The 13,247-nt window shown below is 37.7% G+C and overlaps 1 protein-coding gene and 1 non-coding gene across 2 annotated transcripts in view; one reads left to right on the forward strand and one right to left on the reverse strand.

Annotated features, from left to right (window-relative positions):
* The window catches only part of LOC121942951 (cytoplasmic dynein 2 heavy chain 1), a 128,958-nt gene that overhangs the window by 67,217 nt on the left and 48,494 nt on the right, over positions 1 to 13,247 (forward strand). Inside the window, exons 76-80 of the mRNA XM_042486268.1 lie at positions 6,019 to 6,084; positions 6,213 to 6,263; positions 6,352 to 6,405; positions 6,700 to 6,831; positions 8,346 to 8,418. Of these exons, the coding sequence (XP_042342202.1) occupies positions 6,019 to 6,084; positions 6,213 to 6,263; positions 6,352 to 6,405; positions 6,700 to 6,831; positions 8,346 to 8,418 (376 nt within the window). The remainder of the gene's footprint in view (positions 1 to 6,018; positions 6,085 to 6,212; positions 6,264 to 6,351; positions 6,406 to 6,699; positions 6,832 to 8,345; positions 8,419 to 13,247) is intronic.
* trnam-cau lies at positions 12,345 to 12,417 on the reverse strand. The gene has a single exon. It is a non-coding gene; the product is annotated as a tRNA-Met (tRNA).

A 13,247-nucleotide genomic window follows, 5' to 3' on the forward strand; every position in this document is an offset into this window, starting at 1 on the left:
TTATAGAGTTAGCACCGTTAACTGCTAGCTCCATGTTGAGAACTGTGTGCAGACAACTCATACCTTCCGAACTTCACATAGGGATCCTTTAAAATAGCAGCCAGTAACCATTTGCCATTTGAAATAATGGCACCCTGAAAGCAGAATGAAGTCACACTACCACTGTGTGTGTTGTAATCGGAGCTTTTCTTTAGGTTGTTGTGGTAGATGGTCCAGTGTGCAGCCAGGTTAGGGCATGGCAGATCATGTGTGTGTATCCTATTGGCTAGCTAATTGCCAATGCTCTGCACTGCGCTTACACTGCGGTTATCATTTATAACGGGACTGAGCGGTTTTTTTTCTTCACCCCCATAGTCCTGCTTTACACTCTGAATCCCTTACCCCATACTGCAATCTCAATTTATTAAGGTTGGTAATTCTTCTGCAGATGCACTAGAATCTTTGTGATTTTGTGATCTACAGTTTTAGTGTAGCAGTATTCTTATTGATTGCTTAGACCAAATGAACAATCAGTTAGAAGCATACATTTACACTCTTACACAATCAAACCTCTGCAACTAACACAGTAATGAAGTGTCACATATTGACCAACAGAGTAATCATTGCATCGATCAGGCAGTAAATGGTAAATGTAATTTCTCTGTCTTTGTGTGTGTGTGTGTGTGTGTTTGTGTTGCCTGAATGCTGATGGCAGTTTCAGGCAGAGTCAGGGCAGCTGTTAACTGCTGATCATGTCTATAGGCTATCAACATGTGCACACAAGCACTCACATGCACACACAAACATGTAGACAGCAGCAGTCCAGTCATCAGCAGAGAGGAAACATTGGACTAAATTATCAGTGCTCCTGTCAACACCCACTGTCTGTGCTACAAAAGAGATAACTTCAGTGGGGAGAGGAAAGAGGTGGGAAGAGGGTTTCAGTGAAAAGATGAGGATGGATAATGAGCAGAGAGAACAAAAATGAGGAAAGCATTATGGGAGAAAAAGAGAGGAGAAAAAAATAAAGGAGACAATAAGAGAAAACATCTTGATGTATACATCTTGTGAGGAAAACAGCCCATATTTTTGGAATATCTAGATTTTGTTTTGTTGTGCTAGGCACTCAGGCTGTTTTGTATGTGTTAAATTTCACCGTAAACACAACTGATTCAACTTAATAAGGTATTGATCGAGCATAGCTCGACACATCCAAGCTTTGATCAGGGTTACTCTAACAAATATAGATTGTTAATCCTCTCATAAGCAAAGTCTTATTTCTCTTTTGTATTTTTTATGGGTGTACAGTTATTGTTATTGTTGTTTGACTTATAATGATGAGATGTTTTATATTTTGAAACTTTTTCATTTTTGCCAAATACATGTCCTGAACAACAATATTTTCAGTGTTTAACTATACTAATAGTATAGCATTTTAAGGATTTAAGTGTAGAATTTCAAAAGGACAGTCCAAAATGTCAACATTTATAATGTTGAAAAATGTTTAACTGTAATGGGGTTAGGGTTTGGGTACCAGGGTTAAGGTTAGGGTTAGTAATTCATTGTTCTAAATGTCAAAAAAGTCTTAGTATAGCATTTTGAAGAAGTTTTTGGTGGAGAATTTTTTTAAAAAAAGAAAAGAAACAGTCCATAAAGTCAACATTAAATGGGCTTTACCATAACAAACTAGGTTGAAGGTCAGTAATCTGTGGATCTGGAACTGCATTTGGCTCTTTAGCCCTTCTGCAGTGGCTATTACAAATTTTAGTTTATAATTGTAATTCTTACATTCTCCAGCTGAAAAACATATAACCTATACACCAAATAAAATTAACAGTTTTAACATTCCATAAACTAAATTGCACATCATATATCTACGGCCTTTTCCACTAAATTTTACTGAACCTCAATATCAGTGGCTAGTTTTGACTTTAGTCTCTCAAACTCAGCGAGCAATGTATTCCAGTGTTTTGCTCATTATTTTGATGGGCTAAATCAGACTTAATGAACTGTTTTATCTTCATTGTTAAGCTTAAGGTTGCTGACAGCTTAAGCCGATGCTTCAGGTACAGCCGTATGTAGGTTTCATCAGTTGTGTAATCCATGTATAGTACCTTTTAAAAATCTTGCTTTTTTAAGAAATGTTGATAAAGAAGTCCATAGAGAACATGCAACAATAACAACATGAAAGTTTTTCTTTTTGACACAGTGGGGTACACTGGAGGGGTATACACTGAGGAGAAAATATTTCTAGAGTAAACCAGCAAAGATTGAAAACAAACAGGTGTGTATCTGTGTGTGTTTAAAGTATGTGTCTTTGTTATTTATTTATTTATTTATTTAACCTTTATTTAACCAGGCTGCTCCCATTGAGATTAAGAATCTCTTTTTCAAGGACGACCTGGCCAAGACAGTCAGCAGTGGGAACACAAAGTTGTAGACAGAGACACAAAGGGAGACAAAATAAAATTCACAAGCATCAAAATTAGCATTAAATGAAAGAGAAACTTTGTGAAAACAGTAGTTATGTTAGGTCTTCAGGCATGCTTGAATGTGCGTTAAAGAGATTAGCTTTGTGTATGAGTGTGTGTGTGTGTGTGTGTGTGTGTGAGAGAGAGAGAGAAAGAAACTCTGGATGCATCTCTGGGTACATACAGAAGTTTTAGTTGTAGTGATGTGCTAAAATGTGACATATTCCAGGTTGTACTGTCTACTGTGGTTCCTGTCCTGTCAGTGTCAGTATGACAGCAGTTCACACAAACACTCACAGACTTTTATCCTCATTGCATTCTCTTTGCTTCGTTTCTCTCTGACAGAGTTATGCATGCACAGATATGCACATGGAAAAAAAAGGGACATTGTGCCACTCTATGTTTGATCAGTCCTATCGCTTGTCTGCCTCAGCTCAACTGTGTCCACTGTCACCTCAGTTGATGGAGTTGAATTTGGCAGCCTTGTGTAAATCATCCAGACATCAGACCAAGAGACAAACCATGGAGAGGGTCAGATACAGTGCATGGCAGTGGAGAGCTCTAGTCTAAGCGTAGCCTAAAGGTTAGCCTCACTGCTGCTCAAGCTGGTTCTACAGCTGTTGGTAAAGTACATAATGTTAGCTGACAGGCAGACAAAGGTTTTTAAAGAAATGGAATATACATAAATACTAATGTTTTTTTTAAACTCAGTCTTTGCATGTGATGGATACCCACCACAGAATATAATTAACCCATAAGGAGCTACTTTTATTATGTTCAACAATTCTGTTACACTTGCAATAAACACAGGCTCTGAGATCAAAACCCATTGAGCTGAGCACTACAGCTGCTGGGAGGGAAATAAAAAAAAACAACCTAGAAAAACACAAAACATAATATGTGTGGGAGACTGAAATTCATCATACTCCTTGGAGGAAAACAATATATTGTGTGCCATTCTGTGGGCATAGATGTTTATGTGACACACGACCTGACCTGTGACTCATGCTCGCGTCTTGTGATAACAGCTTGACACAGGAGTATTGTGGGTCATGTGGTTTGGTTTATCAGGATCCCATATGGCTTGGTGCTTTGTTTGGAAACATAAGTTGAACACAGGAGGCACAAGATTGATTTGCCCTGACAAATTGCACTAAAGCACTATTTTTCAAGGGTTTCTCTAGTATTTTTGCTCGTAGCACATAATTTGAAGTCCTCCACTCAATAATGTGCTTTTCTTATGTCTATGTCCCCTAATATTTCTGATCTTGACTATACTGGGTTGTATTTGTGCAAAATTTCTCACTAGAGAGATGTTTTCACATTCCTCTACTGAGGGTGGCAATGTCTGTGTGGTTCCCTAAAATCTGAGACTTAAACGTGCCCTGGGCAAGCTAGATACGTAAGTCACTGAAACAAAAGCTGTCTAAGACAGAAGTCATATATCAACAGTGGAGCAGACTTCGACATAACAATGGCCAAAAACCTGAAACCAGTACAGAGAGCATGAGGTTGCATCAGCAAAGTAAAAATTTTGACAGCCACTGCCAGTCAGCGTGCAAGCTAACAGACAACATAAACGAATAAAAGATGCTAATTACATGTAGTATTCTGATACATCTGCTAGTCCCTGATTTTGGTGCACAACAGACTCCTCATCTGATTCTGGTTCTGATTGAGGCTCATAAATGTAATGCTGAATCTCTCTAACGTTTCCTCTAGTGCTAACACTGGCCATATTGATGCCCACTGCTGTTTCAACTTCTGCTTCTGGCAAAGTTTCTCAAAGTGTTTAATTCACTATTGTGTTGGAAAACTATGTTAAACAAAATATTTGTATACGTACTTTAAAACAGTTATTCCCAACTGGTGGGTCATGGGTCCATTCTGAATGGACTGCAAGTGACTTGTAAATGTGTAAAGGTTGCAAAAAACACACTTTATTTTGAAGTACAGTCAATTTCTGCCACAGGGCTTTTATTTCGTAGGCCCGTTTCTGTTTATTCATGCAGTATGTTTTATTTCTTCATGTTCTAAGCCAGTGTTGCTTACATGTGTGGACCTTGAACTAATGACTAAGGATATTAATCTGGACCCTGTGACAGCTCGGAACCCCTTTTTTAAAGTGTGCCTGGGGTGCACTTTAAGATGGATGTAAAAGACTACTGGGAGCCCAAATAATATCTTTTGATCATTAGGTGCTGTTGTCCTTCAAACGCTGTCTCTGCGGCTAACACGGTTTAATATCATCCAATATAATATAATAATAATAAGAATAATAATAATAATACTGTTTTCAGTAACTTCTCAGTAAGCACGTCTGAATAATTATAGCCAATATGGTTGCAAAACAGGGCTCTCACAGATAGACTACCATCTCCTTTATGTACCTGAATTTTCAGCAACAATGCCTACATCTGGTCGCAGTGATATCAGCTATTGTGAATAGCCCAACAGATTAGATTAACACAGTCATTTGACTTATTGCCACTTTACAAAACATAACATTGGGAGGCATTACTGAATTGCATGGTACTTCTAATGTGGTTGTCCTTGCCAGCCAGTTGTTAAGTGCATAAAATTAGATTTACATAAATATACATGATCAGCACCGAAGCAGTGTGGCTGCATTTTAGTGTGAATGTTAAGTTTAGTGATATTATTATTTGGTGCAAAAATGTCAGATAATCAGTAAAAAAAAATGTACTTTAACAGTAAAGAGAAATATAGCATTACTATAATGCTTTTGGAGGCCATCCACTCCCCAGAAGTTCATATAACATATCAGAAATGTAAGGAAAAGTAAATTGAGTACATCATTGTCACAATAAGGACATGCACGTGCACAGATACACGCAGGCTTCTTTTGTCCTACCTCACTCCTATATGTGTCTGTCTGACTTCCTTTTCAGCTATCTTTAAAATACTTTACAGCGTATGTTTGTTTGTCTGCAAGCTTTTCTTTTTCATGAGTTTGTTTACACAGAAAGAAATCTATGGCATCACAGGAGGGTTTGAACTTGTATATCTTTGCCTCCTGCGTTCTTTCTCACTGCTTTCTCTCAGTTTTTCTTTCTGCCATATACTGTAACCATTGGATATTCTTGGTCACTGCCTTTCTGTTCCTCTCTGTGGGTGGGAGTAGGATAAGCATCTTGATTAGTTGCTGTTTCTGTTATCTCTCTCAAACTCCACCAGTGGGTGTGAAAGAAAGAGAGGCAGACACACACACACACACACACACACACACACACACACACAGAGAGAGAGAGCATGTGGGGATGATAGAACAGTCAGTGTAGTTCTTGAAGTCCCTGGGGCTGTTTTGTCAGTGTGTAGCAACGCTTTACAAGCCCCTTAGTAAGGAAGGCTGAGCTGCATATCATGCAATGGGAATATGTGTGTTTCTCTGCCTGCCGTTGGTCTGGCAGAGATGCTAACATTTTGTGCTGTGCTATGACTTTCTTTGTTTGCAGTTAGATTTTTAGCTGAATAAAGAAGCATGTTCTCATATGTGCCATACTCTCTCAATATACAATCTCTCTTTCCTTTGTTTTCCCTGTCTCAGGCTGACCAGTTGATGTTTGCAGTGCACTTTGTGAAAGGAATGCACCCTGAACTCTTCCAGGAGAGTGTGAGTATTTTTGTAGATGTAGTATCAGCATATTTTGTATTTCATAAATACTTATTTCATTGACGAATTATATATTGCTAAATCCAGCTTTGGACATGGCAATTAACTACTACTACTCACTGTTGTAGGAATGGGAGGTTTTCACTGGATCCATTGTAGGGGAAGTGTTTAAGAAAGAGGTATGAGTTTATCTTTCTTTTTTTTTTTTTTTTTGAGAAAACACACTGCTATCTCTATATTTGACTATCATCACTCCTCTCTCTGCAGGAGTTCCCTTCTTGGATTGTTCCAGAGCATCAAGGAGCAGTGGCCATTTTTAAAGTAAACACAATGATATACACACTGACGCACACAAACACACTCAACACAAAATTTTCACATCATTACACCATCAGCTGCATAGGTAATTTGTCACAAAATTATAAAATAGTGCTCCATATTGTAAAGAATTATTTTGACATATCGATGTTTTTCCAACCACTTGACAGCAAAAGATAGCGCGATGTGTCTTAAATAGAATGCAAGTAAAGCAGTTCTTACTGGTTGGATATTTATCGAACAATGTCTCTTAACCTATCTTTCACCCTTTCAACTTTTACCATCCCTCTTTCACAGGCTACATTCCCAGTCCTCTACCAGTCCCTGTGTTTGAGTGACTCAGACCTTTGGCTGTCCTTCTCACAGAGCTCGCAGTGTGAACAGGAAATCCCTTCCTCCGTTGCCAAGAAGATTACACCATTCCAGCAGGTCAGCTTTCAGTCACAAAAAACAAACAAAAAAACAACCATCAGCCTAATGGAACAATTTATTAAAATTTACTAAGTATATCAAAAGATTTTAAGCATTTGTTCACTCTGCCAAGAAGTTGTGTTTTAAGCTCAGTTTGTATGTTTCTCTGTCAGTCAGCAGATGTCAGTGAAATCTGTTATTAAATTAGTCCATGGGTCAGGGAGGAATTCATTAGGCTTCAGTGCAGATAGCGCGTAAAGCAAATTCCTTGTTGTCCTGTTCTTTGTAATGTTGAGGCATAGCAGCAAAATTCACATTTTTCCCCAAGATTTGTTGTTTCAAGGTGAAACCTTCAGTATATGCAGCGTTCCCACTATCATGGAAAACTTGAAAAAGTCATGGAATTTCAGACTCACATTTTCCAGGCCTGGGAGAAGTCATTGAATTAGTAAAAACATTTAAAAGCTTTGAAAAAGTCATTGGATTTTGTTGTGTGTAATGAAATTGTTACAGTAATCTTCTGTGGATAATGTTCCATACAATGTAACATAACGTAAAATTTATGTTTTGTTGCTGACAACATATCGTAGCTCTGATATGCGTTAATGTGTGATAGCATTTATTTTCCATCACAGATGTTACTTTATTCTCTCCCTGTCTGAAGCACTCCCTCTATGTGTACCAACAGGCTAGTGTGGCAAAAAAATATTATGGGTCCTTGAAAAGTCATTGAAAGGTTTTGAAATTTTGTCAATGAAAATGTGTGGGAACCCTCTATACAGCATACCCATTTTTTCAGAAAACAAATTGTGAATTTTTCTCTGAATTCCCCTACATGTTGCCTATATTCCATCTGTTTGCATAACTCTGAAAGGCATAATACAGTTGCAACATATTTAATGGTATTGTTGATGCTACAGCAATATTATCAGTTTAAATGACCTTAATTCAGTTGCCATGACCATGTCTTAGAATTTAGCATAATTCATCCTCCTGCAAACGAGTAATATTTCCCCAAAGCAATACTAGTGATATTGTATATTATTAACCTTATTTACTCGGCAATACATTTAGAGAATAGGGTTCCCCTTGCTGAGGTGTGCACCCGCTCAATCCTTTTTGTAATTATTGTTATGGCTGCAATGACAACGCATTAAATCTTTTTTAGGTCTGTTTTTCACTAGAGAAAAGAAGAAAATGTAATAGGAACAGAAATAGATTTTAACTGTGCCTCAGATTGAATGAAGCATCAACAAGACGGAAGCCACTTATCACAAAAGTCAAGTGTGCACACTTGACTGTCACACCAATTGACTATTTTTCTGTACTGTGTTCTCAGAAATATATATTTTTCACAAAGAACATCTCAAAGCCTCAGTGAATTGTTCAATGGATATGTATCCGAATTAGGCTTTTTGTCAGGGGGGGGTTATGTAATATTTTGTTTAATATAAGTGAGACAGACTCTTTGTCTCCAAGGTTTAACTGGATATCTGTTGTTTCTGTCTTCTGTATCTCTTTGCTCTTCCCAGCTGCTATTGATTCAGGCAGTCAGACCAGACCGATTGCAAAGTGCCATGGCAGCATTCGCCACTCAGGCCCTGGGTGAGTGTGAGATATTGGGGCTGTTAATTTCATAATCAGTGTTCAGCTGGAGTTAACCTTAGCACCATTATACTGGCGTGGACCAGAAAACCTGTATATAAAAAAATGACTAACAACATAATCATGGTGCCCACTAACTGCTCTGGCAATTAATCTAACCTTTATTGATATTACTAGGTTTCTCTTCTTACTTAATTTGCTTTCCATTGGTCAGACCAAGATCCTAAATATGAGTATCATATTAAAGCTGCAGTTGGTAACCTTTATGACAATAACTTTGTGTAATATTTGTTGGAGCTGTCAATATATTCTGAAAGAAAAGTGACACAGAGTCTTTGGAAAAAATCTTGCCCATTCTCGTCTTCCTTCTGCCTCTAATGGCATTTACTAGACTCAACTGTGTAGCACCAAGGTAAACCAATCAGAGCACAGAGTCTCAAAAGCATCTGTCAAAAAAAATCAGCAAGTTTGTGACCAGTACACCCACCGGATGGACCAACATTTTCATTTTACAGCTAAACAGCACACTAAAATATGTTGCTGAAAACATAGGAGTTGAGAAATAGGCTTTTACTCTGGATGTTCCATACTTGTCCACTTCTTGTCAACTGTGGGATTTTTTTTCTTTTTCACAACAGTCTTCTCCATCCTTTCTCTTTATGCGTCTTTTATCACTGTTAGAATGCCACTGTCCTTGAGTAAATGCCACACACACAAATACTTCTCTGTTCTCTTTTCTCATTGTCTCTCTCTGCCACACTGACACAAACACACATATATAAGCATGCACTGTAACACACACGCAGTTATGATGTTGCTAGAGAGTGGTTAGTTTATTGTGCTTAATGAGCCCATTCATTCAGTCTAGATAATCCTAATGGTGTGTTGGCTTCTGACTGCAATATCTGGGACACTGCTAATTGATGTCAGGTGAAACTAATATGCAGGTGTTAATGTATGTATATGAAACTAATTTTCAGTTGTGTGTGCTGTGTGACAGGACATGCTAATTGACTTCCAATGGTTTTAGATTCATAGGTTCTGCTTTTGTTAGGTATGTTGAATTGTTTATTTTGTGTGAAAAGTGCATGTACAATATGTCAGGTTTTGCGTGTGTATGTGTTTTGGGGCGGTTTTGAGCTGCTCACAATCCAGCTAATCACTAATGCCAAAAGTAATTTTCCAGACAATTTAACTTTCGAGTTAAAAAAAAGAAGAAGAAAAAGCGGAGTTCCTAAAAGTTGCTTCTCTAATTAAATGTAGAAAATGTACAAAATAAACCATGTGGAACACATTTACAACACATTTACAACACACAACCTCACCTGACTGATCATGACACTTTCCTTGCATAGTAAATTCTGGATTGTCCAACTGTTAGCAATATGTCTGCCTCTCTGACCATCTTATTGGAAATATTAATCGATCTTTCTCATATATTATTATGAAGATTAATATAAACCAAGAACACACTCTCCTTATCCTTTACTTTCTGGTCCTGCTAATGCCTTTCTCAGACACACGGTATGCCAAATACACACATGCATTTTAAAAAGCCTCACTGGGAGTGTTAACCTTGGGGAAATCTATGTGCTTTGGACGTCAGCATCTCTATCAAATGAATATTCATTAATGAATAAACAATAACTCAAGGCCACACATTCCATATTTTAATGAGAATACCCAGCACAAAATTGCATTTACATTTTGCTGTTTCAATCACTTTTGACTGGAAAAATAAGTATGAGTTTGTGATATTATCTGGTAATGTCAGGTGATATGTCATTTGATGGGCTGTAGGCAAATAATAATTGTTACATGTGAACAAGACTGAGACTCTATGGTCAAGTTTGCAACTCTGATAAAAAAAAAAAGGTTAACTGTTTTTATTATCTCAGTTTAGTGCGTTAGTCATGCTACACATAATATACAACTGAGGCTGGGGGCAAAATAAGTTACTGTAGTTTTGCAGGAAAAGCACATAAATAACAAGTCAAATTTTGTCCTGATGATGGCGCTGTATTGAGAGTGGGTTTCATCAAGGTTATTTTCCATTGATCCTGGCAGAAACACGAATGTCCAGACCATTTTTTTATGGCAGTTGCCCAATAGTTGTTGAGACATTTCACTCACCACACAAATTTTGTACCTTATGGTGGCACTATAAGAAAAGGTTAGGGGATCCCCAGTTTATGCTATAGTCTATCGGTATATGTCCAACTGTATTTTATTTTAGTAAAATACCTGCCTCATGTGAGGTTCAAACTCATAGCCTTAAGGTTATAAGGCTGACGTGCTTCCTACTGCGGTTATGACAGTATCACTAAATATTAGACAACTGAAATAATAAACGTTCAGTCTGTATATATGCATTATAGCTATGTATTTGAACACCAAGATGTTGACATAAAGGTTAAAGTCAACTATTTAATCTCATGACCTCTCACTAAATCCATTACAAAGAGGGATGTGACACAGGTTGAGGGAATAAAAATAAGATGAATATATGGGTGGTTGTTGAATTTTTTTTGTGCATGGAAGACTGAGAGGTATGTTGTCACGATGCTGGATAATATAAAACAAGCAAAGACAAGCAGGAGAGATGCAAGAGGAGAGGGCAATCCCCTTACCCTAAAGGCAATCACAGATACAATAACACAGTTATAATTGATAATAAAAAAGAAACTACTAAATAAAGAAAATATTTTCAACCTTTTAAAAAAACAAAGTTGACATCAAGTTTTGAAAGTTGTACAACGACATACTGGCCTTGCCTAAGGTTCCAACTACAACTTCAAATTTGATTTTTGATTCTTTTGTTAAGCCCTTTCCAGTACATATCCAGTAGTTTCAGAAAAATAATGCTGAGTGATATGTTTTCTAATGATGTATGTTGAACAGTTTTTTTTTCTTTTCCATTGTCAAAAGTTGTAGATGATACCCGTACATCCTATTCTATTCCATTCCATTATTTCGTAACACACTGATCTAATACTTAAAGGGGAGCTAGAAACACTAGTCCACTGACTGGTCAAGAGAGAATCATGTACCATGTGTCTCATCCATTTTGTTTTTATTTTTAAATCATTTCATCTGAAAAACACCTGCCCTATGTCAGGGTTGAACTCACAACCTTCAGATTATGAGCCTGACTCTACTGTGCCAACGAGGCCACGAAAGCAGCTTTAATGGTGGGAAAAAATTGAAATCATAACAATTAATTCTTTAACTTAATAACAGCAATGTACCTGCACATCAGATATACTCACAAAAAGGTCATAATCATGTAATATTTGCAGTTCCATGGTATAATGGTTCGCCAGATTTAATGTTGGATTGTAGGTGAAAGTATTTAGTCTCAAAAATATTGTTGGTTAGTGCTGAGTTAATCAACCAAATATTGGAAAATACAGGGCTTAAATAGCATTTTATTTTGAGTATTTAATAGTATTTTCATACTCAAGGGAACACAAGACTAAGAATAAGGCTACAACAGAAAATAATAATACAGTGTGTTTGGTAGTCCATTTAGTCAGTGGTGAATGTGTGTGTTTGGCTGAGCATGAGGAATGGTGTCAGAGATTCGTGCTGAACAAACAAGCATGAGCCGGAGAGGTGCTGGAGTGAGAGCAGCACTAGTGCAATCACAGATGCACAACCAATAACGAAAAACTACTGAACGAATGGGGGTGTAGTCATAATGTTATCAAATGTATATACTCTTGGCATTATGTAGTTTGTGTCTCTGGTATACTATATTGTCTTGATGTGGCACTTATCCACAAAACTGCCCAATGTGAGGCCTCTGTAAGTGCCGTTTATGTTTCAGCAGCAGTTTTTTTTTTTTTTTTTTTCTTATGTACACCCTCATATGCAGCATGTGCCTCCCCCCATTGTGGGTTTTTGCTGTCTCATCCTAAAACGCCTGCCCCGTGTGAGGGTTGAACTCACGACCTTCAGATTATGAGACTGACGCGCTGCCGACTGCGCCAACGAGGCTCTGAAAGCTTGTGTAATGATGGGACAAAATTCAGAGCATAGCATAGCATATCAGTCTGCATCCTCAACAACAGCAATGCATCTGCTCACCAAATATACTCACACAAAGCCATAATCATGGGCTTTTTGTTGTCCCATGGTGTAATGGTTAGCACTCTGGACTCCTGTGGAGTCCTGTGATCTGTTTTCAAATCTCGGTGGAACCTCATTAAGTATGATATCGCAGATGAAAGATTACTGTCTCAAAAAGATAATCAGTTAAAGCCAAATAAATTGACCTGACTTACTGAGAGACCAGGCTAACCTGACACTTTTTTATTTATGTTGAATGTGTGTGCTTGGATGAATGTAAGGTGTGAGAGATTTATTTTGGATAGCGTAAAACAAGCAAGGAAGTGCAACAGAGATGGTGAACTGAGAGCAGTTGTAGTGCAATCACAGATGCACAACCAATACTGAAACACTACTGTGTGGATGTATGTAGACTTTTGGCAGTGTGCAGTTTGTGTTTCCAGTATTCTATTTTTTGGTCAGATGACACATTTTCACAGGAAAGCTGTATCACTTGAGGCCTCTGTAAGAGTCTTTGATCCTTAGGCATCAGTTGTATTTTTTCATGCTTAGGCAAATTTACTGGTACTCTTCTGTCAGCAATATGTAACATGTACCACTGTGTATTTTTGCTGTCTCATCTTAAAACACCTGCCCTGTGGGAAGGTTGAACTCACGACCTTCAGATTAATGATGGGAGAAAAGCTAAAGCATTACAATTCGGTCTGTATGTATCAACAACTGCAATGTATCTGCTCACCAAATATACTCACACAAAA

The sequence above is a fragment of the Plectropomus leopardus genome, chromosome 5, assembly GCF_008729295.1.
Source record: "Plectropomus leopardus isolate mb chromosome 5, YSFRI_Pleo_2.0, whole genome shotgun sequence".
NCBI lineage: Eukaryota > Metazoa > Chordata > Actinopteri > Perciformes > Serranidae > Plectropomus > Plectropomus leopardus.